This window comes from Sitophilus oryzae, unplaced genomic scaffold, assembly GCF_002938485.1.
Source record: "Sitophilus oryzae breed Bouriz unplaced genomic scaffold, Soryzae_2.0 scaffold_1559_pilon_pilon, whole genome shotgun sequence".
Lineage (NCBI taxonomy): Eukaryota > Metazoa > Arthropoda > Insecta > Coleoptera > Curculionidae > Sitophilus > Sitophilus oryzae.
Genome location: NW_022146235.1, coordinates 738,023 through 765,139, shown reverse-complemented (window position 1 = coordinate 765,139; position 27,117 = coordinate 738,023). Strand labels below are relative to the sequence as shown.

The 27,117-nt window shown below is 31.2% G+C and overlaps 1 protein-coding gene across 1 annotated transcript in view; it reads left to right on the top strand.

Moving 5' to 3' along the window:
- Positions 1-24,426, top strand: part of LOC115879025 — a 177,698-nt gene extending 153,272 nt beyond the window's left edge. The window contains exons 2-3 of the mRNA XM_030895653.1: positions 20,263-21,912; positions 23,463-24,426. Of these exons, the coding sequence (XP_030751513.1) occupies positions 20,378-21,912; positions 23,463-24,318 (2,391 nt within the window). The 5' untranslated portion in view covers positions 20,263-20,377 and the 3' untranslated portion in view covers positions 24,319-24,426. The remainder of the gene's footprint in view (positions 1-20,262; positions 21,913-23,462) is intronic.
- Positions 24,427-27,117: the final 2,691 nt, after the last annotated feature.

Genomic DNA, 27,117 nt, shown 5'->3' with positions numbered 1-27,117 from the left:
ATATTCAACGTCACTTGTAAGGTTTCTTTCATCTTTTATCACATTAAGGAACTTTGTTATTAAGTATTTTACAGGATTAAATAATTACAACTTAGTTTTAGAATCTATGTCAAAAAGATATATGTCAAAAATTCCAATAGTCATTAATTATTTATTAAAACTTTTGAGATTGGTACTGACAACGGGCGTCTAATTGATTGAATAAACTCAATTACTAACATAGACTAAATTTTATTATAGGTCTCTTATAACATGCACAAAATATGCTTAAATTTGTACAGTTTGTATAACTTAATACATTATTTTAATTTATCGCACGCTCTTATGTTCATAATAGGTTAGTACATGATGACCTGTTTCTATTTTCAAAATATAAAAATATCCAAATTCTTATGTCAAAAAACATCCAGGCGCCAATTTTTATCCAAATATCGACTACAGTTCAGAAATTATTTGGAGAAAACCGAAATAAGTATAAAACTTACAGCCTGTATCTCAAAAACGAAGCATTTTAGGACAGAAATGCTTCGTTTGCTATTTTTTTCTAATTGTTATTTGCAAAACATGTTGCCGAAGTTTTCTGAATATAATTCGGTCTACCTTGTATTATAAACAGAAGGGAAGGATATTATTATAATTTAAATTGTTTCTCGCAAAAAAAGAACCGAATAGTATTGCTGTAATTATTATATTATTTTATCTAGTAATTATACAGGGTGGTCTAAACTGTATTCCGGAAACTTCGGCAGCATGTTCTGCATATAAAAATAAGTAAATAACTTCGTATAAATGTATGTCCTAAAATGCTTAGTTTTGGAGATACAGAGTGTAGTTTCATTTTTATTTCAATTCTTTTCAAATAGTTTCTGAAGTAACGTCAATATTTAGATGAAAATTATTGGTGACTCTGGAAGTTTTTTGACATGAGAAATTCGATTTTGATGTCAATATGACTCCTACTTGTAGAAGGCGCCACTATATATATTTTAACTGGTTTGAAGAGTAATAACTTTTTGTCCATACCTGTATAAAACTCCTGATTAAAAAACTTACATTCACAACGTTTTTAACATTGAAAATGTTTCTGTTATCCTATATAAGGTAGCCCAAATCGAATTAAAATGCTACATTTGCCACAACATGACGTCATATATACAAGGGTATAGGAAATCTCGGCGCAGCGGCGGCAGTCGGCCAGCGCGCGCAAAAACCATTACATCGCTAATTGTTTATTGATATATCTTTATTAGTTTAAAAGCAAAAAATATGGGGTTTGCTTTGATACCTTGTCAAGACATAAGCAAACTTTTAAATTGTTTCTTTTTTTCATTTAGGCCTTCGTTTTTCGTTAAATGAAAGTTATATTAAAAAAAAATCTCTATTTTTAAACCAAATTTTCGCATGATTGAAATGATTATTCATGTTTAAAGTTTTTTTTTGGTCATAAGCGCTAATGGAAATGTTTTTTTGTAAATAATTATAAAAAATTACTCCCTACGAAGACTTTATTCTGTACTGGATCAAAAAATAAGTATTTGTTTTCTCTATACGGTGGTATTAATATATCGATTTTTGATGATAGTGCCTTTTTACCCTGTTTAATTTTGTACTACTTTCGGAATAAGGGTCCCCATATCATGTACTGTGATGTACTGTACTTCCATCCCTGAAAAATTCAGCTTGTGACACCGAAGTGAGAGGTAACGTCAAAATAAGCTTTAATCTACCTACATCATCATAGGTAGGTGTAGGTACTCTAGGTAAATTCTACCTAGACAGTAGCTGAACTAGCTGACAGTAGTAATTAATTTGTTATCCGATAAGTAGTTGTCATTATATAAGTTTAATCGTCTTATACCTCCTATAACGGTAGGTTTTGGATTTTTCCTGATTGGTTTGTTAAACAAAAATATACTGGGCATATAAATGTCTGTTACAGGTTAATTCGTTAAAGAAATATGTTACACACATATTATTTTAATAATAATAGTATAATAGTAATGGCTATATTATGTTATAACACATTATTGAATTAACAATTGAAAACAGTATTGAATGTACTTATTTTAACCAATGCATTGTTTTGTTTTTTTAATCTCACAAATAAGAAATATTTTATAGTTTTTATTATAAAAAACAGTGATTATACAATTTATTTACACCCCTTACACTGTTTTCTGTAAGGGGTGTAACCAGGAGTATATTTCGTAACCTTTTACGATATAAGAGGGCACAAAGTGTTTTATTACTTAATGCTTAAAATTTAATAATATATTTGTACATAAAATAAAATAGACTAGAAAGTCAATTAATTAATATTGACGTAATTACTAAATAAGTACAAGATTTTTTTTCTAATTATTTTAGTGTATTTTTAGTCACCGAATTATAAAGGAGAGATATCCAACCATTGCATTATTTTACTCACAAATAAATGTTTTATGGTTTTTATTATAAAACAACGATTAATTTATTATACACCCCTTAACCCAAACACTCCAAGGAGGATATTTCGTGACCCCGTATTTAAAGTGGACAAGGTTTATTAGTCAATGTTTTAATTACCCAGCGTCTTTAATAAAAATCTAATGTAATTTTTCATAGAAATGATCTGACATGAAAAGCAAATTTTATCAAAAAACTTTTTGATTATCTACAAGGAGTAAACCGCTGACAAATGTCTGTATACTAATGCCAAAGTAATGCCAAAAATACAAATTAAATACCAAAATTTCTCATATAATGCCCCACTAATGCCAAGCTGATTCCAATATAATACCACTAATACCACGAATAATATGTAACACATTTGTTTCACGAATTAACCTGTAACAATACTGGTAGGTACGTGCACAGATTTTTTCCTAGGTAACTTAAAAGTCGTTAAAAAGTCTAATTATATTTAAAGAAGATATAATTCCAACAAATTACATTATAAGGCCAATAATGCACAAGTAATACCATTAAAATTTTAGCGTTTTTAACTTGTGTAACATATTTCTTTAACGAATTAACCTGTAACAATAGTGGTAGGTACGCGCACAGATTTTTTCGCTAGGTAACTTATTAAGTCGTTAAACAGGCCTATAAAAGCTATAACAACATAGGTAACTAATATTTATAATTTAATTCGAGTTTTAATCTCAAATAATAAATGTTTTTACTGGTGTATTTCTGAAGTGTTCATTATTAAAAGTAGATATTCTTCAAGTTATGCGAAGTAATAAGTAATGTTTCCGGTGAGACCGCGTATATGTCACCGGATTCTGGTTAGTATAAAGACTTTTTCTATAGAAAGAGTTTTTTCTATATTTTCCTTTCAAAATAAGACTAATTTCTTCTTATTCTTTTAAATATTACAGTGTTTCTTTTTCCTAAAATGTTATACTTAATTTTCGCTTAAAATTAAAAAATCACAAATGGAGGAAAATATACGTTATTGAATAAAGTTTATACAAATCACTTTACCATAACAAAAAAGTAAAAACATGTCATGGCGGAAGATATTCAGGTGGCATTTCACACATTTATCTATTAAAATCGAGATTAAAATAATAAACTTGCGTAACATGTTATACACGAGATAGAAAGTTTCAGAATCGATTAATACGCAATACGCTACGCAGTCAACTTATTCCTATGCGCGGATGAGCGTCTTCAAGACTCTTCCTTCGGCCAGGGTCACGACGCCGCCGAAGAGGAATCGGCCTACGTTTGGCTAAACAGGCTGGACACGGTGGAGTACGATATTGGCGAGTCTGAATATTTATAAAAATTTGCAAAGTAAAATATGTTGGAAAAATAATTAACAGTTTCTTTGTTGCATCCATCCCGCCGAAACCGCTTTACCAATCTTGATGATTCTTTTTTTAAATGAAAGGTATATATGTGTAGATTTGTTATGAAGTATTTTTATAGTGCTTAATGGCTATTTCTTTGTGTAAAACGACTAAATACTAAAACATACCTGAAAAACACCTAAAAATACCTCCAGAAATAATTTATTTGTCATTGTCAGTGGTGTGTCAGTTAGATTATATATTACGTTTTTAGATATTTTAGAGTGAGTTCATGCCGCCAGCTTTAGATACATAAATATTAGCACAAAGGTTCGTTTAAACGACATTAGTGAATTAGCTACACAACGCGATTTTAGGAAATTCATCCTCTTAGAGAGTAAAATTATCTCGGAACAGTTTGTTGTATGAAAATTCCTTACTATTTGGTCTAGAAGAATGAAATCCTACAAAAAGAATTAGAAGAAATTTTTGAAATTCATCAACCAAATGGGTAAAGTTAGTAAAAGTTTATATAAAACTTCGTGACCTCTGGATTATACACATAAAAATTGGCACAAAGGTAAAGCGAATTTATGAAATTTATACCCTTAGGAAGTAGAATAGGGAATGAAAGTTTGCTGTACGAAAATGCAATACTATAACATTATAAACCAGACAGTACAAAATTTTATACAAGGGTTTATTTAGTGACATCATAACGAAATATATCTTCCTCAGTTATCCTTCAAAGAATAAAAAATAACCTATAAAGAGAGTATTAGTACTCTTAATAAATAAAAAAAAGATGAAAAATAAAAAACATCTATGCTCACTAGCTCTCTATAAAGAAGTAAAAAATCATTTAAATCAATGCATAACCGATTCGAGGTGTAACGCGAACGTAGTCGCGAGAAAAAGCTAGTAATTTATTAAATTATTTTATTTAACTCATTAATTTTCATTGAAAAGGATTTTTTGTAATTCGCCACTATATTAGTTAAAAACTAAGAAACTCATATCAAATTTAAGTTTTGCGATTTTGACTTATACTTTTTACAAAATCTGAACACATTTTAAAAGAAAAAAAGTTTGCAGAAGCGTGGCTAAGAATTTAGTAATTTAAAAAAAGTCTTTTAGATACAGTAGTAGGTATTAAAAAGTTTTGTGTTTAAATGGGGTTTACCTTTAACAGTTAAAAAATTATATCGTAAAGTGTAACTTTCCGTAAGAATTCTTTATCTGTCATTGATCATGATCTGTCATCATGTTAACCTGATGTTTTGTATGTTATTTTGTTTTTTTCGAGGTTTTTTTGTTTCCTTGTTTTACGGATAGGTGCGATCGCATGATTATTATTGATAATGTTTTATTTAATGTTAACACTACTACTTTTTCAGTGAATCTTTAAATCTGTTGTTTTTTGTTAAGTTCGTTATTTAAACATATGTATGTAATACACTCATATTAACACTAATCATATTTTTACGTTTTTATTCATCATTTTCAATGCCCCCCCGGTTGCATCTTTGTAAAGGACTGTGAATTTTTTGCGTAAAAATTGTCTCTTGGTAAAAATTGCTACGAGTAATAGTTCTCGAGATATTTGGAATCGAAATTATCAATACCGCTTATCATTGACATAAATTAAACATATTGACTAAATAGTTATTATATTGAAATCAGAAATTTGAAATGTTTTTGTACTAAAAGTTCAACAGAAACTGTTTTTTCATCATTTTTGCGAAAAAAAATTATAATTAATTTAGACAAATAAAAGTTCCTAAATTTATTATTTCAGTCAAATAACTATCTACTCAACGTGTGTTTATTTTTTGTTAATACTGACATGGTATTAACTATTTCCATTCTAAATATCTCGAGAACGGTTGCTCGTAGGGATTTTTACTAAGGAAAATGTTTTATGTAAAAAATCACGGAAATGTATATTTTTTTACCCGGTAGTGTTATACAGGTACGGTCCAAAAGTTATTACTCTTCAAAACAGTTAAAACACATGTAGGTAGCGCCCCCTACAAATAGAAGTCATGTTGACACCAGAATCAAATTTTTCATAACAAAAAACGCCCAGACACCAATTTTCATCCAAATATTCACGTTACTTCAGAAATTATTTGGAAAAAATCGAAATAAATATGAAACTTCTACACCCTGTATCTCCGAAACTAAGCATTTTAGGGCATACATTTATACAAAGTTATTTACTTATTTTTATCTGCAGAATATGCTGCCGAAGCTTCCGGAATACAGTTTAGACCACCCTGTATTAAAATATTTTTCCTTTAACTATTAGCTTGGTGTAATTCTTTTTTCAAAGTTTTCATTTTGTTTGTAAATTCTCGAAACTACTGAGTTAGAACAATGCACAACAATTATAATTACTGCTGTTTCTTTTTCTATATAAAACACTTAGTTATTACGCTAAAGGTGTAGTATTTGTAGTGGCGAAAGTTCAGGTCCCCAAACTGAAACTCTAATACTATATTTGCATATTAAGGAACATACGTCTGTGTTTGGGTCTTAAGGAAATACGAGAAGAAAGGACGGTTAGACAAGATAAACTTATCCATAAACTAACGGTGTTCCCCCCAAAAGGCATAAATTTATGTCCAAGAATATCCAGGATTTTCCAACAACTGTAGTAAATTACACAATTTCCAGTAGTGGCTCCTGTGGGTATGACCTCAAAGCATTTGGGCTAATTGGCTAGGACGAAGGACTCAATGTTATAAATAGAAATTCTCAAAGGCATAAGAAATGCTCTCAAGTTTTTTTGCAACCTACTTTCAGTGAGGTACTGTGTTGACATTTATACAAAAAAAAGTTGTTGTAGTAAATTATTTTAAGTTAAAGTTTCATTTTTTCTACTAAAGCTAATCTAGAAGCGGCCTACTTTTTGCGCGGAATCTGAACCGCGGTCATTGGTCATGGCCTACCGACTTGGCGAGTGTCTAAATCTATTCTTTCTTAAGACATATTGGTCCCCCCCGCGGCGCGGCTTGAATAAGCAGTCTGTAATAATAATAATAATAGCTCCAGTGTATAGCGGTTAACGCCTTGGGAGTAGCAACGAACAGCCTGCCATACTAGAGCCGTTCGGTATACAAGGAAGGTAATGTGGCTAGCATTACGCTTCAATCGCCTATTATAAAAAAATTATTATTTTATATATATATTTGGGATTAATCTTATAAAAACACAATTACTGTACTATACAGATTACACAACTAAATGTTGCCTTCCCAGTCTCAATCGCCAGCCATCCTTGTCGTACACGAGATCTTCTTCGATATTCCGATCTCTCATTGCCTCTCGTATACCATCGTTCCAGGACTGACGCGGGCGTCCCCTTTTGTTCCTTCCAGGGGGTAACCATTTGAACACACGTTTTGGCCATCTTGTGTCCTCCATCCTCATTAGATGTCCAAACCATCTCAAACTTCTTTTCTCTATTCGTTGAATTACTGTTTCTTGTGCTGATGTTCTGTTTCTAATTTCCTCGTTTCTTACTCTTTGTAATCTGGACACTCTAGCGCTTCTACGTCAGTAATCCATTTCTACAGCCAATACTCTCCGTTTATCTTCTTCTCTTAGGGCCCATATCTCACTCCCATAGCATAAGGCCGATTCTACCATTGTTTGGCCAATATGTTTCTTATTCTTTATATTAATATATTTGTCCCACCAGATTGAGTTGAGTGCCCCTACCAAATTATTATTATTATTAAATTATATTATTATTGCAGTCTGTAATAAATTTTACAATCTTATCATGAAAGAACAGCACGACAGGTTTTCCTGCCGGTCACCCGTCCATCTACTCGCATCGCCTAAGGCCGCTTAAGTTAGGTAATATATCGGGAACCGATGTTTTGACGTACCTGGGTTATCGCCAGAAATAGTATTTATTTAAACTTTTTACTAGAATCAACTGAATCATTTTCTTTATTGATATTACCTTTTTCTACAGGTTTTATAGATTCATTTTGTTTTATTTAAATACATAATATAACGTGCAAATAAACTTGGAATTAAAAATACCTATTGCAACTTGCTTGTTCGATACGTCTTTTGCCCTTTTAATGTTATTGAGTTCTTCGATAACGAAGTTGTAAAGCGATGTTCCTTTGTTGAAAAGAAATTCGGGCACGCATGATTGTTCCTCTAAAGATAAGAGCATACATTCCTTTCTAGCGTACTGTGGCATAGTTTTTAATACTTTTTCTTTTGAGATCAAAAGCACTATTTTCTTTGTTAGTATTCTTATCGAAGCAGAATCTCTATTACCTTGTTACCTCTACTACTTTTTAGTAGAAAAAAAATGTCTATAATTAATTTACTACTGCTCTTGTAATCCGATTTTCTATTTTGCTGTTCCTCTATTGAGGAACACTTTGGTATATATCCTATTTTCTTAAAGTCAAGGAGCCTTAAAAGCGATAAAATCAGTAACCATCAATTAGAAGTCAAAAAATGCCTAGAGAAACTGAACAAATTAGTCAAAGAAAATAATGACCTCCTACTCTGAGCGCCTGGGTTATCCCCGCCTAGGGATATATGGAAAAACGAACGAGCTAGCCAACTTAAAATAGAACTCAAGAACCTTGAAAACTCCACCGGTAACCTGGAATCGGAATCCTCTAGCGGTCTAAGACACACGAACAAATTTCTATGGACTTACCAAGGCAAGTCAAAGAATCTATTTGATTTAAGTAACAACAATCTCCAGGGTTTTTTAACAGAATACTGTCTTCTCAATGACTACCCGATAGAATATACCTCAGAAGCTAAGAAATAAGGGCGAATGCAGATTCTGTGGGAAAATTGAGAAACCAGAACACCTCATCACAGAGTGCACCGAGATGACAACCATTCATGCCAATCTTTGAAGACTGCTATTGAATATGGAGAACTCACCTCTGTAAAACTGGCTTTTGTCTTATAACTGAACTAAACCTTATAACTGAAGAAAGGAGCACACAATAGATTTATACGGTCATTGTGATAACTTCCTGCCCCCCCCCCGCCGTATACAATCTACAATCTCCAATCAATAATATAATATCTTACTTTCAAAGTACGTACTTCATTAACTCGAAAAAAAATGTGTTTTAGGAAATAATAGAAAATATGTTAAAGGTATTATCAGCTTAATATAGACTTTATATAAAAGAGAAACGCGTAATATTTTAACTTAAACCATTAAACATTACGTAGAAATTCTCAAAGGCGGGATAAAATTCACTTTCTGCGAACGCCTCTCTATTAAGGCCGCTTAAAATATTCATATTCTTTATCCTTTGCGTAGCGGACTCGCCAGTTTTGGCCTAAATGGTGCCTTAATTGGCCTACTAAATTATTTGTCATTATAAACAAGAGAAAATTTAAAAATCTAAACCCAGAATCGCAAAAGTATTTTTTGATTTAGATTTTGGATGGCATTGTTTAATTGGTTTAATAATTAACAACAGTTTTTCTGTTTTAATGTGAAAGAATTCTCTTACTACGATTGTTAGGGAGTACGTTTTTCTAAAGATTTCGAGTTTCTTTGTACAACTTTTAGTATTGCGACTAAAAGCACTTTTTTTTTGTTAGAACTACTATCGAGGTAAAATTTATTTTCCTCTTTACTATTGACTCTATTTTTGTCTATACTGTGCACGTTTTTTATCTAAAATAAAATTAAGATACTGTAAAATAATAATAATACAGTTATTAGCAAATTTATAACATTAAATTAACTAGAAATATTTTATTTGTTATAAAAATATTTTTTACATTGAGGTTCAAACTTACTAATTAATTTGTTTTATCTTGTCTTCTTTTTGTTTATCTTTTAAATGTGTTTTAATAAAAACTGAAGGGTTTTTTAAAAGTTAGTAAGAATATTTCTTAAATCGTAAATTTGTTAATAAGTAAATAATACAGGGTGGTCCGAATTGTATTCGAGAAACTCCGGTAGCTATTCTGCAGATAAAAATAAAGTAAAAAAGTTCGTATAAATATATGTCCTAAAATTATTGGTTTCAGAGATACAGAGTGTAGAAGTTTAATTTTTATTTCATTTCTTTCCAAATAATTTCCGAACTATATTGTTGATATTTGGATAAGAATTTGTGTCTGCGTATTTTTTAATATGACACATTTCATTTCGATGTTAATAACTCCTACTTGTAGAGAAAAAATATACATTTCAGTAATTGTTTACCTTATTTTATTTATTTATCGTACGGCTCATATACATACAAGAAAACCAGACATTTAAACATAGACATAAAATAAACTACAATGTAAATGAAAACATTACAATGTAAATATAAAAAAAAACAAGTATATTATAAAAAGACAACATAAAAAAAGTATTTACGAACACTATATATTAACATCTAGATGCTCTATCCATTCCAAAGCTGATGGAGAAGCCTCCAGAAAGTCCCTCCAGTCTTCACCATAAGCGCGTAGGTTGCACTCTCTAGTTATGTGATGGATGGTTTGGTGAGGGGATCCGCAATCACATTCTGGGGAAGGTATTTTTCCCCACTTATAGAGGGAATCCGCACATCTTCCATGGCCAGAGCGTATCCTATTCAAAGTTGACCATGTTTTCCCGTTTAGATCGGTACCCGGTGTCTGGCAATAGTTATTTTTGAACCAGGAGTATATGTGCGCATCGGCCATTTCTCTCCATAACTGAAGCCACTGTTCTCGAGAATTGTAGTTACTGCTTTTTAGTTGTTCAGCTGTTCGCAAAGGTGGATTCCTCGACTTAAGTGTTTCATGAACAGGTAGCGTTGGGGTAGCTATTATTTTATCAAATTCTCTAAGAAGAGCCTCGTTTCTGCGTAGATTTGGAGGTAGGATGTTACTCAGAACTGAAAGCCAGTAATTAGGTGTGCATCGGATTGTCCCTGTAATCAGCCGCATGGTGTTGTTCAGCTGTCTGTCTACGAGATTTGTGTGGTGGCTGTTCAACCACACGGGTGCACAATACTCTGCCACACTGAATACCAGACCAAGCGCGGAGATCCGAAGTGTTGTTGCTTTTGCACCCCATAATGTTGTTTCGTTTTCTGATTTTCCCAGCAACATTTTCTAGGTGTTTTTGAAATGAGAGTGTACGTTCTAGAGTAATCCCCAGATATTTTGGATATTTGTTATTACGCAGAGTGGTGTTACCAAACTGGACGCTTATTTCAGTATTCGCCAGCTTGTTATTGGAAGGTAGCCACTTCTGTTTTGTTTGCATTGGGTTGAAGTCTCCATTTTATAAAATAGGCATTCAAGGATGCGAGATCCTTTGTAAGCGTTTCTTGGGTTTGATATAGCGATTCATGTTCCGTTGCTATGGCTATATCGTCTGCGTAACAAAATTTTCTAGATTGCGTATCTGGTAGGTCAGAGATGTATAAGTTGAATAAGAGAGGGGCGACAACGGAACCTTGGGGTAAGCCGTTGTTAAGTTTTTAGGTTTACTTGTGCTCTCTCCCTGAAATACTTGGATATATCGGTTACTTAGCATGTTGTTGATAACTCGAGCTATAGTTTGACAAGGAAGTGCTTTAAGTAATTTATAAACCATACCATCTCTCCAGACTGTGTCGTAAGCGGCTGTTAAATCGACAAAAGCTATGGAGGTTTTAAGCTTAAGTTGGAAATTGTTTACCTAAAAACGGTTTCTTGGTAAAATTCGCTACTCAAGATATTTACATTGTCATTATTCATAAAGAATGTCGGGTTGATAATTATTTGACTCAAATTATAAATTTAGGAAATTTTTTTATATTAATTATAAGTTTTTCTTCGAAAAAATTGTGATAAAACAGTTTCTGATCAACTTTTGGCAGAAAAACATTTTTAATAATAATAGCTCCCGTATATTGCATATAAGGTACAGCTTGCAATGCTAGAACCATTCGGTATACAAGGAAGGTAATTTGACTACCATTTTTTACGCGTCAACCGCCTATTATTACCTCAGGATTGTGAATCCCAAGTACTCATTTAAGGCTGAGTCGACCTAGGTACTTAAACTATTTTTATTTTAATAAACGTGCGTCAGCTGACGGTGAATTGCCGGGTGTAGGATACAAAAATATTTAATATGTTTAATTTATGTGAATATTGACATTTATTGATTATTTTCATATAATTTTTGATAACCTTTATCTATTACTTAATAATTTATTTAAAAAAAAATAAAAATAAAATTACAATTTGAAATTATTAACATTAGCGAATTCTTGTATTATATTTAAAAGTTTATTAAATATTATTAGCCCAGAATGTTTTATAGACAAACATTTGCTCTACTAAAGAGTATTTGAGATTTTAGGTAAAGTAATCCTAGGTTTTACCGCGCTTATCCTAGGTTTTACCGCATTTCGGACATTTACATATAAAAATGTAAAAAAATGAAAGAGAGTAGGAGTCTTCCATTTTGGTCTTACAGTCTCGCTCATCACTACATTAACACGTTGCTACTTCTGATTTTAAATTTTAAATTAAAAAATCCATTTCATAGCCTCGGTTTTAGGGTAGTTCTTACTTTCTTATTTATTTTGGGAATTAATTTCTAATATTTTATTACTTACATTGTACCATACGATAAAAAACGCGTTTTATATGGTTTGGAAAATGTCTGTTAATATGTATGTAAAATTATGTTGTAGCGAATGTCATCGTTTTTTACCGATGATATCGTATTACGTTCATTAAAAAAGATAATGAAGCTCGTGCTTTGAAAATAAGTTAAAAAGCAAATTGATAAAAGATCAGTCGGTAAAATAAGCTGCAAAAACAGCATTATGGACTACTACGTAAACAGTAAACATTTAGCAGAAACAGAAAAAAAAACAGCATAAAATTTACTATTCTGTTCATACCGTTTGATTTTGATCTAGATATCATATCGTTGGTGAAACGTGATAACCTGCTAACTCCATTTTTTATGTTAATACGCTTTTTATTCCATTAGAAAGAGAAAAAAATACTCTATAAATAGGAAAAGCAAATACATTTTTTCCCATTAAAAAAAATGTTATTTTAACTCAATAATATCTGCTAACTCCCAGTGATCTAAAATAGCCACCGAAATGCTGCTATCTCCGTATTTTCCGTTACGATCACGCTAATGCAAACACACGGATTCTTACTAGTATGTTTCTTTAGTACAGTACGTCGGTCCAGGATCGCACTAGGCCAAAGGGGCCCGGGTGGCAATGTAAGGAGAGGCCCGTGTGGATTTTTTTTGCGTATTTATTCGCCTTACGTTTTGGTCAATTTTTCCCTATTATATACAGGGTGAGTCTTAAATAAGTGCAAATATTTTTAGGGACAGTACATTTCGATCCAAGAAACACGATTATGAGGTATTTTGCGCGAAATTTTTTTTCTTAAAAATTTGGAATTTTTTTAAAAAAAATGTTGGATTTTTTTTTTATTTTTAGTTTAAAAACATACTTTGTAATATGGCAACATAGGTAGTAGATTAAATTTACAAGAAAAAAAAAGTGAAAAAACGGTAAAGAGAAAATATTATGTTTCTTTTATCGAGATTTACCAGCCCTGAAAATATTTGCACTTATTTATGACTCACTCTGTATAGAAATCAGGGAACTACCCTAATGCAAGGTAAACCAATGCAATGCAAATGCCATAATGCAATGCAAAAGCAAATAATGTTAAGAATAAATAATGTAATATAAAGGGGGCCCACGAAGGCTGGGCCCTCACTAATAGTTTTATATATATATATATATATATATATATATATATATATATATATATATATATATATATATATATATATATATATATATATATATATATATATATATATATATATATATATATATATATATATATATATATATATATATATATATACATATATATATATATATATATATATATATATATATATATATATATATATATATATATATATATATATACATATATATATATAGTTGCTAATATATATATATATAGAGTTAATATATATATATATATATATATATATATATATATATATATATATATATATAAGTTATATATATATATATATATATATGAAACAAAGGAAGTTATCGTGGAAACTATAAAAAACGAAAGAATTTATTGCGCAGAGTCCACAGAAAGACCAGTCATGACACATGACTAAAACATGACTTATCGTAGGACACTCAGTGTTTCTGCCTTCCGGCTTCATCAATACGGGAGGAATCAGCAACGATGAACTAGCGATCCTGAAAAGAAAGAAAGGAGAAGCAAACGAGGCACAAAGGCGCCATTCGCAGCTGGTCCGGCAGTAGCTTACAATTTGAAGCGTTACTACCGAAACCGCCGCGGAGGCGTTCCAACACACCTCGCCGCTATCACCCTGGCCCAGAGAAAACAATAAACAAAGGAATTTCCTTTGTTTATTGTTATGTTCAAAGGAATTTCCTTTGTTTATTGTTTTCTCTGGGCCAGGGTGATAGCGGCGAGGTGTGTTGGAACGCCTCCGCGGCGGTTTCGGTAGTAACGCTTCAAATTGTAAGCTACTGCCGGACCAGCTGCGAATGGCGCCTTTGTGCCTCGTTTGCTTCTCTCCTTTTCTTTCTCTTTTTTTCAGGATCGCTAGTTCATCGTTGCTGATTGATGAAGCCGGAAGGCAGAAACACTGAGTGTCTACGGTAGTCATGTTTTAGTCATGTGTCATGACTGGTCTTTCTGTGGACTGTGCCCAATAAATTCTTTTCTTCGTTTTTTTATAGTTTCCACGATAACTTCTTTGTTATTGTTTTCTCTGGGCCAGGGTGATAGCGGCGAGGTGTGTTGGAACGCCTCCGCGGCGGTTTCGGTAGTAACGCTTCAAATTGTAAGCTACTGCCGGACCAGCTGCGAATGGCGCCTTTGTGCCTCGTTTGCTTCTCCTTTTCTTTCTCTTTTTTCAGGATCGCTAGTTCATCGTTGCTGATTTCTCCCGTATTGATGAAGCAGGAAGGCAGAAACACTGAGTGTCTACGGGTAGTCATGTTTTAGTCATGTGTCATGACTAATCTTACTGTAGGCTTGCCCAATAAATTATTTCTTATTCTTTTTCTTTCTGTGGACTTTCTGTGGACTTGCCCTATATATATATATATATATATATATATATATATATATATATATATATATATATATATATATATATATATATATATATATATATATATATATATATATATATATATATATATATATATATATATATATATATATATATATATATATATATATATATATATATATATATATATATATATATATATATATATATATATATATATATATATATATATATATATATATATATATATATAAGATTTAAGAAAGATTTAAGAAATTGCTTTATTGTCATAAAAAATTAAACAATTTTGTTGACAAAGCTTAAAAAAAAGAATATAAAAACATACAAAACTTCACTTAACAATAAAAAACATATAAAACTAACAGCAAACATACAAAACTAAAACAATACTTTATACAATTATAGAAATTGTACATTGTCAAAAATTTATTTAATTAAATATAAATAAAATATAAACATACATGTAAATAAACAACTGTATATAATGTCAATACTAAATTTAAATGGATAGAAAACAAAATCATAAATTTAGTGAATGTGTGTTAAATTTAGAACCCTAGATATTAATAAAAAAATCGTTAACCGCGTAAAAGGCTTTCTCCAGTAAGTATGATCTCAAGGCTCTGCGAAATGCAGGAAAGGATGAAATGGAATTAATTTCAGATGGCAGATGATAGTGCATTTTTTTTTGCATTGTACAATTGGGAACTCTTTACTAACTCAGAGTGAGGGGTTGGCAGATACATGTTATGCTCTGCGTTCCTAATTGGATAGCCATGAACTGGCTCTAGAGAAATACTCGATACGTGCTTGCGAACTAGGCAGACGGATTCGAGTATGAATAGGGAAGGAAGAGTTAATATTTTATATCTTCTAAACAAGTCCCGGCAGTGAGCACAACTGGTTAGCCTCAGTGAATATCGCACAGCTCTCTTTTGTAATTTGAAGATACGCTCAAATTGAGTCGCACAACACGCACCCCAGAATGGAAGTGCGTATCGGAGATGCGACTCATAAAGGGCATAATAGACTGTCCTAGATGTTGACAAATTAAGCACATTAGCAACTGATCTAAGTGCGAAACAGGCAGAACTTAATTTTTTAGCTAAAGCATCGATGTGCAAATCCCATTTTAAAAAGTTGTCCACAACAAGGCCTAAAAATTTCACAGAATCAACGACGTCAATGGTGGTATTATCAAGTTGAAAAGGTAGCAACGTACTTTTATATGATAAGACTTTAGTTTTAGAGACGTTGAGACACAGATAATTAGAATCGCACCATGTTTTTATGTTGATTAAGTCACTGGAAATGGTTCTATGAAGTGCCGTGGTGTCCGGGCTGCTCCATGTGAAACAAGTATCATCCGCGAAGAGACAGATTTTACCACTGATGTCCAGACTAGCAATATCGTTGATAAACAACAGAAACAAAATAAGACCTAGCACTGAGCCCTGAGGTACTCCGCATTCTATTGGCTTGCAAGAAGACACAGTCTTATCAACCCTCACACGCTGGTTTCTGTTGTTAAGGTAGAACTTAAACCATTCAAGAGGCGTTCCCCTGATACCATAGTACTGCAATTTGTTAGTTAGGATGTTATGATTAACACAATCGAAAGCTTTCGAGAATAATATGGCCAGTCCGACCCTGCGTCGATCCGTTCTGTTAATACGGGGTATCCGTAAAGGGTAAGGGGAAAACAAAATTCTCTATATACGAGCAATTCATCGGCGTGCTATAAATAGTTTAAATAAGCATTACTTACTTAAACAAGAATTTCCATAATACCTAATCAGTTTTATTTTTTTTAACGTTTTTCAACGTAAATGATACATAATCTTTATAAAAATTAAAAAATAAAGAGAAAAGTAATAAAAATTTAATAGAATCATGCTGTTTTCATCCTATAATGACCGCACTGTTTTCCAAGCTCGGTTTACTACCGTTGTAAAAAATTGGATAAGCATGGAAGGATTCTACCATATCTTCTAAGAATTATAAGTTTAATTTTTAAATGATTTTCATATGTATTAAGTCCAAAATGCTTCTACTTCAGTTCTTTAAAAATGCATTAAAAATTTATTAGTTTTTGGACCTGTATGTTTTGCTTCTAGACCGACGATATTATAAATATATGGTTATGAATATCATTTTTTAAATTTAATTGATTATATTTCTAAATCTGTTTGGGTAATATTCAATTCTATTTTCAAAATTTCAACAAATAAAGGTTGCTATCTCCAGGAACATAATTTTATTTCTTATTTCTGCAAGACGAATATCTGCTATCTCCCTATTGTGTCTGAAAAAAATTAAGTAACAGGAAATATTGAGTTTTATTGTTCCCCAGCAATTAAAATTCCTATCTCTTTATCATATTAACAAATTAGTATACTTCCTACATGTGTACATATTTTTTTGTACCGTTTTTTTGCTCTCCTGTAAAATTAGGAATAATGGAGTTAACAGTTTATCACATTTCACCGACGAATATTGACAGAGTTTATAATACCTTTTTAGTGCATCAACTTATTAAGTAATTGAGATTATAAAAATAATTTTGAATTATCAAAATTAGTTAATTCCCGTATTACATATATTTAAATATATTATAATATATCTCGCATATATTTAAATTGTTCCTCAAATAATAACCAAAGAAAATTATTACAGACAAGAGGAATAGACATTTTACATCAGTAATAATAGTGACAAAGAAATCAATGTTTTAACTGCAATACAACAAAATCTTATAAAGTAAGAATATGAGGCTAGGAAGGAATGGCGGCTTTTAACTGTAGAATTTTAATGCATGCCAGTGTTTCCTTTTAACAAAGGTCTATCGTTTTACCAATCTCAATCAAACAACGCAGCTACATTAAAAGAGCAAAGGAAGTATCAAATAGGTCAGTTAAATATAGGGTAATAATTTAGTAGGTCAATTAAAGTACCATTTAGGCCAAAACCGACGAGCCTGCTACGCAAAGGATAAATAATATAAATATTTTAAGCGGGCTTAGATAAGCGGGATATAGAGGCGTTCGCAGAAACTGAATTTCATCTTCCCTTTAAAAATTTCTATATGATCTTAACGTTTAATAACGTTTTGAATTAAAATATTACGTAATTTTATTTTACTTAAAGTATGTAATAATGAATAAACTCGTTATAACACATATTAACATATTTTTTTTTAAATAATTACGTGCATGGAAAATCAAATATACACCAAATTGTTTCTCTATAGATAGAAGAGCGATAGATAGGTGAAAATAGACAACAAAATCAGACAAATGGTTTAAGAAGAGCCATAAAGGCAATTAACAAATATTTGATTTTGATCTAGAGAGCATGTATTGACATTTTTAAGAATAAAAAACAATTTCGAATTATGAACAATTCCTAATTTCTGTATTACATTTAAAAATTTACTTAAATATTATTATCCCAAATATTTTTTATAGGCAGAAGTTTCTCTATTTAAGACGAATTGAGATTTAACTTCAATAGTAATAGTAACAAAGAAACTAATGCTTCCAACTGAAATACAAAACAATCTTAAAAAGTACGCTACAAAAGTCTTTCAAAGGAATGTGTGGTTTTAACTTTAGAGAAACTGTGTTTCTAACTTTAGAGAAACAAACATGCATGCCGGCATTTACCCTCAATAAAAGTAAGAATAATCTTCTTTTTATTTATCTATCTCTCTTTCTATTTATCTTTATTCTAATCAAAGAACATGAAAGCTGCATTAAAAGGGCAAAAGAAGCATCAAATACGTCAGTTCCGATGGTGGTTGTTAAGTCTAAAACTAATTATGCTTAGTGATTCAGCGCTTAGAAATTTCACATCAAAAAATGCTTTTAGGGCCTCGGTTTTAGTGAGTACAGTACTCACCCAGACAATTATGCTACGTAGAGGTTAAAAAATATAAAAAAGGTATAGAAACAAAGTCATTAAAAAATTTAAATAAAAATAACTGCATATTTCAACCAAAAATAAACTATATAAACAAAAATAAATAGTAATATTAAAATTAAATAACTTATGAAAATATTAATAATAATGATTCAAATGTATGTATATGACTACAAGAACATAAAATTATACTTACAATAAATAACAAATTTAGATGAAATGATACAAAAAAACGTTATTTTTACAATAATATACAATCGAATGTGAATGAATATGTATATTATTTATATATGTGTATGGTATTTTAATAGAATCAATTTATGCTGTGAATAATTTCAATTATATTATTATAATTATCAGATGAAATAAAAGCTTCATCAAAAAATACCAATAACAGATATATAATATAGACACTAGTTAAATAACGAGGAAACATTTACTTTACAACTTAACAAGTATAGCTAGAGACGTGAGAAATATAAAATAACACGGCGACCGGTGCTATGCCCAAGTCTCTTCCTATATTTGTACAACTGTACCTTTCATTAATTTTATGCCACAATAACCAAAACTTACAAACCAAAAATACCATCGAATACTGAATGAAATATTATCTCACTCCTATTATCCTCTGTTCATGGTTTGATTTCCCTATCCTTAGTGTGCGAATAATATTTTAAAAATCAACAATGATTTATGTATACAGAGTGTATTAAAACTAAATGATTTGAATTTAAAAAAATATGTTTATTTTTAAATCGATGGTTATCTCAAGTTATTTAATTATTATCTATTTACTCATTTTACTAAAAACAACCGTAAAATTATAAAAATATCAGGGTGAGCCTTAAATAAGTGCAAACATTTTTAGAGCTGATATATCTCAATAAAAAACAAATTTTCTCTTTACCGTTTTTGAATAAATTCAACCGAGTTACTTTTCTTTAAAAATTTCGAAAATAAAAGTATTTTTAGCTAAAATTTTGAGAACCACTGGATATTTTCTAGATGTTCTTTCTTGTAAATTTAATTTATCACCTATATTGTCATATTATCAAAAAATATGTTTTTAACTAAAAAATAAAAAAAAATCCAAAAAATATTTCAAAAAATTCCAAATTTTAGCGAAAAGAACATCATAATCGTGTTACTGGGGTTGAAATATACTATCTCTAATAATATTTGCACTAATTTAAGATTCACCCTTTATATCTAATTATATAAAATATTTATTAACTTATGAAGCACAATATGATAAAAAACGGCGTCAGTGATGGTTGTGAAATGAAGATCGCTGTCATTTTATATGTAAAATTATATAAGGAATGTCATAGATCGTCACTTTCGAGCCAATTGGACGCCGTTTTTTTATCATACGGTATTTGGATATCGATATATTAAAAAAGTTATTATTTTGTTTCTTTTTAGGTTAATACGATCATAAATCGACACCGTGAGCGCAAAATGGAAACCGAAGAGGAGGAAAACGAAAACAAGCTACTACATTGTCACCATCGATAACAACACAAGTGGATACCCCAGGATGACTCACGTCACCTTGTACTATACTTGCGCTGTCATGGTAAGCATGCTAATCCCGATCCTGGCAGAATGTCCCCGGCTCTGCGAATGCAAATGGAAGAGCGGCAAAGAATCCGTTGTCTGCTTGAACGCAAATCTAACCGTCGTTCCGCTACATCTGGATAGCGGAACGCAAATCCTGGACCTGACGGGCAACGGTATCGTAACGTTGAGAAACGAGGAGTTTAGCAAAGCCGGCTTACTCAATCTGCAGAAGATTTATCTGGCTAAGTGCAAATTGAAAACCATAGAGAGATTTACTTTTAAAAATTTGATTAATCTCGTCGAGCTGGATTTAAGTTACAACGTCCTTTCTTTCGTGCCCTCGCACGCTTTCGACACCATTCCAGAAATAAGGGAATTGAAGCTGAACGGCAACCCCATCCAGAAAATAGCGAACAGCGCCTTCTCCAGTACACATGACTTGATTCGACTAGAGTTATCACACTGTCGTATTAATTTCATAGAACAGGGAGCTTTTTTAGAACAGGCAGATAAACTAGAGTGGCTGAAGCTAGATTCGAACAGGCTTACCGAAATAGACGTTTCTGTTTTGCAGAGGCTTCGGAATTTGCACGGATTAGAACTAGCAGGAAATCCGTGGAATTGCTCGTGTAAATTATTAAACCTGCGGGAGTGGATGATTCGTCGGAATGTTCCTTATGACATCCCACCCACTTGTCAATATCCGAAACGAATCTTTCAGAGATCGTGGAGAGTTCTAGAACTGGACGAGTTCGCTTGCGCGCCTAAAATCGTACCTACAGAGCACAAAGCCAAAGGCGTCGAAGGTAGAAACGTAACTTTAACATGTAATATAGACGGTGTTCCTAATCCAACCATAAAATGGTCATTTCGAAACAGGGTAATAGCTAATTTAAGTGGAGTAGCTCAATGGAGCGGTAAGAAAATGTATATATTAAATTTAAGGAATAATTCTAGCGAACTCACTATCTACTCGGCCGAGATGCACGACGCCGGTTTGTATACGTGTTCAGCGGAAAACAAAGCCGGTAAATCTGAAGCTATGGTGACGTTGACTATGGGAAAAAAGATTCAGGAATCGACAATCTCCGACAAAACTTTAGTTGTCAGCGTGCTTCTGGGTCTGACCGTGACATTTCTGTGTTGCGCGGTTGCCGTTTATTTCGCGAGTGTGAGGAAAAAACGGATTTTGAACTGGCACTCGAACGAGTGCCGCAGAGACGACAATTACGAAAAGATCGAAATGAAGGAGCGCGCATCGCGTAACGTGAACGGTGGAGTGGCTAGAGATGGTACGGGTTTAGTGGCTGTTTCTCGGAAAAATGGTGATTACAGTGTCGTTCCTGGAACCGATACGGATCACGAGGTAGACGAAGAAGAGGAAAGCACCTTAGAAATTACGACACCGGGGACATCGGCTGACAAAAGGTCGAACAATGGTGCGGATAGTAACCGTGTAAATAAAGCTGCGTGCACAGTAGAGGCTGACAATGACAATACAAGAGAATCTAGGTAAAGTTTAGTTTAATTAGATATTTATTATTTTGTAGTATATACTCTAAATATTGTCTACATCTTGGCGCCGGGCTCTTTTCTTGAAAAAGTCTAGGTTGTTCTAGATACTGGAAGGGAAATATGTAAATCTGTAACAAAGAGATGCACGAAGATCATTGTCGTCAACTGTCGACTTTTCCTTTGGCATATTATGAATAGAATAAAGTATTCTAGATATTGCCATATTGTTCTTATTATTAAGTATTGCATTTTTTGTAGAAATAAAGAACCTGTTTATTTAAATATACAAAATAAAACTTTCTTTTTTAAACACCACTGCGTAGACCCAATCGGACATCGGAAACTAGCTTGTTAGTGGTTTTTTACTGGTGAATCAAATTTGCCTAACCAACAAAACGTTCTTAACGTTTCAGGAAGTATATCTCAGTTTTAAATTATATTATGTAGGGAACCTTAACTGTTCTAATGTATTTAAGCTAAGAATTCTTTATTATATGTATGTAATAATCTGGACATCAAGGTAATTGATATTCGAATGATTTTAAAAGTATAATGTGATAATTTAAAATCATTAAATAGCTCTCTTTATTCCTGATAACTAATTCCAAAAAAAATACTCTTGTGTAATAATATTACAGAAATATTTCTGAGATTAGTGTTTGTCATCGGTTCAGTCAACACTAAAAAACTATTTTAGAAGAAATATACAAGAATTTCAATTTCATAAAACTTTAGTTATATTGATGTAACTAAAACAAAAAATTATATCATATATTCGATATAAATGTACAGTAAAGGTGGAAAGTATGTCACGTAAGAACAACTCAAGTATTACTATAACTATTATTATATTAATAGATTGGGGTCGTGGTTATAAAATTCCAAGTAGTTATTAAAATTAATTTGTTGAAAATATTTTTTATTTGAAAAATTAGTTACCTAGATAGAGTTTACAGAAACTACTATATATTTTTTAATAAATACATTACACCTATGTACACAATCTCAAATTTAGTATCTACAAAAAATGAAAAGGTAGGATTTTTTCCCATTAAACACATTGCAAGTTTTCTGTTAATACAAAATACAGTTTTTTTCTTTTTTATTACTTGAAAGAGCTTGTTTTAAATTTTTATTTGTAAAATGATCAAGCGCTGTATTAAGTTACTTTGTATACAGTAATACTACAGTAATACTAAAACACACAAATATTTTTTATCTATAAACTTGACAGTTATTATAGCTACATACTAAGCGTAAATAATATAAAATATTTTTGCTTTTTATAGCAAATGGGTTTAAACTATAAATATTTGTCCGAATATTTACTTAATTCATATGCTTTCAAAATAACTTCTTTTTAACTATTTGGTATGTTCTTTAATTTCAGCACTGACATTTTATTATTTTCCTTTAAGATGCTGTATGTTATTTTTTTTATTTTACAAATATTATGCGCTGGTATATTTCTTTAAAGCAATAGTAATGTTTTAATGGGAAACTCCTACCCATCTGTATTTATATTTAGTATTGCTACTTTTTTCTAGAGACAATATCAAGAGAACCTACAATTCGACGTTTGGTACATATAAAATTTCACCGGCCCCTTCAGCATCTGTAAGACTCAGTCCGCCATCGCTTAGCGCCACCTACACGGCGACGACCTCCAGACAGGTACCCGACGTTATAGGACACTCTCCATTCCGCAACGTCAGCAGCCGGACCCAAAGCGAAAGAGGCAGTGCCAGCGACATCAACGAACTGTTTTGCACACTTCCCAGAAAACGGGATCTTCCCAAGTACAGAAGCAGCGACAGCCAGTCGTTGCTTCTACCGGAAAGTCGCTATGGGAGTGAAAGCGGAAGCAGTTCCGACAGTTTTGCCAGGAGGATGTCCATCGAGACCCGACGGTTTCACGACTCTAACTTAACTAAGCATCGAGGAAACAGGACATCGGGAGGTAGTTTACTTAATCTGTCACGCGATGAGAGATGTATAGATCCCACTTCGACTCCGCTCCTCGACGTCAAGAGTCTCGAAACCAGAATGCGGCGTAAACCATCACAGTCTGAGTTTGCTTCACCTGGTAATCCTTACGATTGTCATGCAGCTCAACTTGAAAAATTTCTCGAAGAGTATAGAGTTTTGCAGAAACAACTAACGAAAATGAAGGAAACTTGCGACAGTTTATGTCAAGAGCGGACGCGAGGAGATGAGTCGATAGTTGCCTCATCGTCGGCCAATACTGGCGCAAATTTAAATAATCGAATTATCTTACCTAATACCAATCAGTCAATTCAAGATTCCGTCGAATTTAAACATTTCGAAAACCAATTGACGAAATATTTGATGACGAGGAGTTTGTCGACCAGAAATTTCAGTTCCGATATTTTGCATAATTAGTTATGACAGGATTGACGTTTCTTTGAAAATACAAAAATATATAATGAGATTCAATATTTGTCTTAATTAAAGACTGTGTTCTGTTCGAAAACCAGTTAGATAAATTTCATTAAGTATCGGTTCCTGTGAAATATTGGTAAAATACGGAATTTTGATAAAATATTAAATATATCGAGATTTTTTTTGTAAATTTCGATATTCCTATTATAGTTTAGAATACAATTTTTTTTCAACAAAAAATAAATTGACAAACAAACTAGAAAACCTTGTTTCTTTAACTTAGCTAGTTAATTTGGTGATAATATTGATAGATATTTTTCAGGAACTGTGTTCCTTAAAAATATAAACTTCAGACAAAATATAGAAATGGAACAGAAAATCATAATCAAGATAAAAAACGAAATTCAACCAATAATGAAAATTGTAAATCTACGTTTGGGGTGTCAATTTTGCCACTGTATTTTTTCATTTCTCAGAAAATGGTTCACTTTATAAGCAGGAATATAACTTATATTTGTTTCTTTCGAAGAAATATGAAAATTACTCTACATTTTAATATACTAATTAGGTATATTAAAATTCAAAAATTAAAATTCAAAAAAATACCAATCAGCCAATTCAAGATTCCGTCGAATTTAAACATTTCGAAAAGCAATTGATGAAATATTTGATGACGAGGAGTTTGTCGACCAGAAATTTCAGTTCCGATATTTTGCATAATTACTTATGACAGGATTAAAATTTCTTTGAAAATACAAAAATATATAAAATTCAATATTTGTCTTACTTAAAGACTGTGTTCTGTTGTAAAACCAGTTAGGTAAATTTCAGTAAGTATCGGTTCTTGAGAAATATCGGTAAAATAGGGAATTTTGATAAAATATTAAAAATATCGAGAACTATTTTTTTTGTAAATTTATTCCTATTATAGTTTAGAGTACGTAGTAAGTTTTTTTCAACAAAAAATAAATTGAATGGCATATTATTGAGAAACGAATTAGAAAAACTACTTTCTTTTACTTACGTGGTTAATTTGGGAATAATATTGACAGATATTTTTCAGGAATCGTGTTCCATAATAACATAAACTTCAGACAAAATATAAAAACGGAAGTACGTAAGAAACAAGGTAAGAAACAGAATTCAGCCAAAGATGAAAATTGGAAATCTCCGTTTAGGATGTCAAGGTTTTTCAATTTGTAGTACTTCATTTTTTTTTCATGTTCAGAAGATTGTTCACTTTATATGGAGGAATATAAGTTTTGTTTTTTTTTGAAAAAGAAGAAAACTACTCAAAACGAATTAAAATTCTGAAAACATAAAAACTACTAAAATTAAAAAAATATTTATTATGTGAAAAAAAAAATATTTTTTTAGGGGTGGTATATTTCGATTCCAGAAACAATTTTATTTCACAATGTTTTTCTTTGAACATTTTGTATTTTTCCAATAAATATTATTTGCTTTTATTGAATTTTTAGTAAAAAAAATATTATCTTATAACACATTAAATTTAAAAGACAGAAACCCCAGAAAAAAATCAGTTTTCAAAATTTAAGCAAAAAATATTTATTTTTTAATTTTTAAAGTAAAATAAATCGAATATTTTGCCTTTATTTGAAAAATGGTACAGAGAAAACGTAAAGTTTCTTTTATCGACATCTACGTGAGAATATTTGTACATATTTGAGAGTCACCCTCTATAACTAGATGTTGTTAAACCAGTTAGTAAACTATGGTAAGGATCGGTTCCTATCAAATATCGGTAAATACGAAACTATTTGATAAAATAGTAGAAATATCTAATGCCGATTTTTTTTTAAATCGGTATTTTAAATTTTAATATTTTTACTGTTACTATCTATGTTAATATATTGTCAAAAAATTTTGTTTTTTTAACTAAAAACATAATTCCAATATTAAGAAAATCTACCCCTAAAAATATTTGCGCTTATTTAAAACTCAACCTTTAGAACTTTTTAATTAATGCTTTATTCATCTTCTCAATGGAGTTTAGTGTCCAAAAATAATTTGTAATTGGGCCCATAAACTCGCCAGAGAGTTTAAGTATTTTTTCAGCAAAAAATAGATTGTATGGAATATAATGACATACAGTTAGCTGGTAAATTTGTTATATTGACAGATTTTTAAAAGGTATTCCATAATAATAATAATAATTTCAGACAAAACATAGAAACAGAAAACCATAACCAAAGTAAGAAAAGGGAGTATATCCAAAAACAAAAATTTGAACTCTTTGCTTAGGGTGTCGATTTTACGATTGTATTTGTTATGCTGACAAAAATTCAAATTTTCTTTTTTCATTTTTCAGAAGATCAATCACTTTTTATGCACAACTATATCTTATATTTGATTATTTCAAAAAATATCAAAAGCACTCTGATAAATAATTTTCCTGTACTAATAACAAGCGAGTATATTAAAATTAAAAATAAAAGATATAAAAAATTATTTTTTTCGGTGTAAAATAAATCTGGTAAATATAAGTAGTAAGTGATTTTTTTTTCGCAATTAGAATCCACATCGCTTAGCAATTTCTACGTCTGTAACTCAGCGCTGTTCAAAAAGTTCTTAAAAAAGTACGGAATGTTAAATAAAAAATAGAGGTTTGCGACGGTAACTCAACACGCACATCATTATGATTCAACATTGGCGCGAATTTAAATAATCAAATTATCTCTCTCAAATCAAATAAGGCGCTGCGGGATTCGATAAATTTAAAATTTTTGAAAACAACTGATTTGATTTCTGATGAGCAAAAAGAATAAAATTTAATTT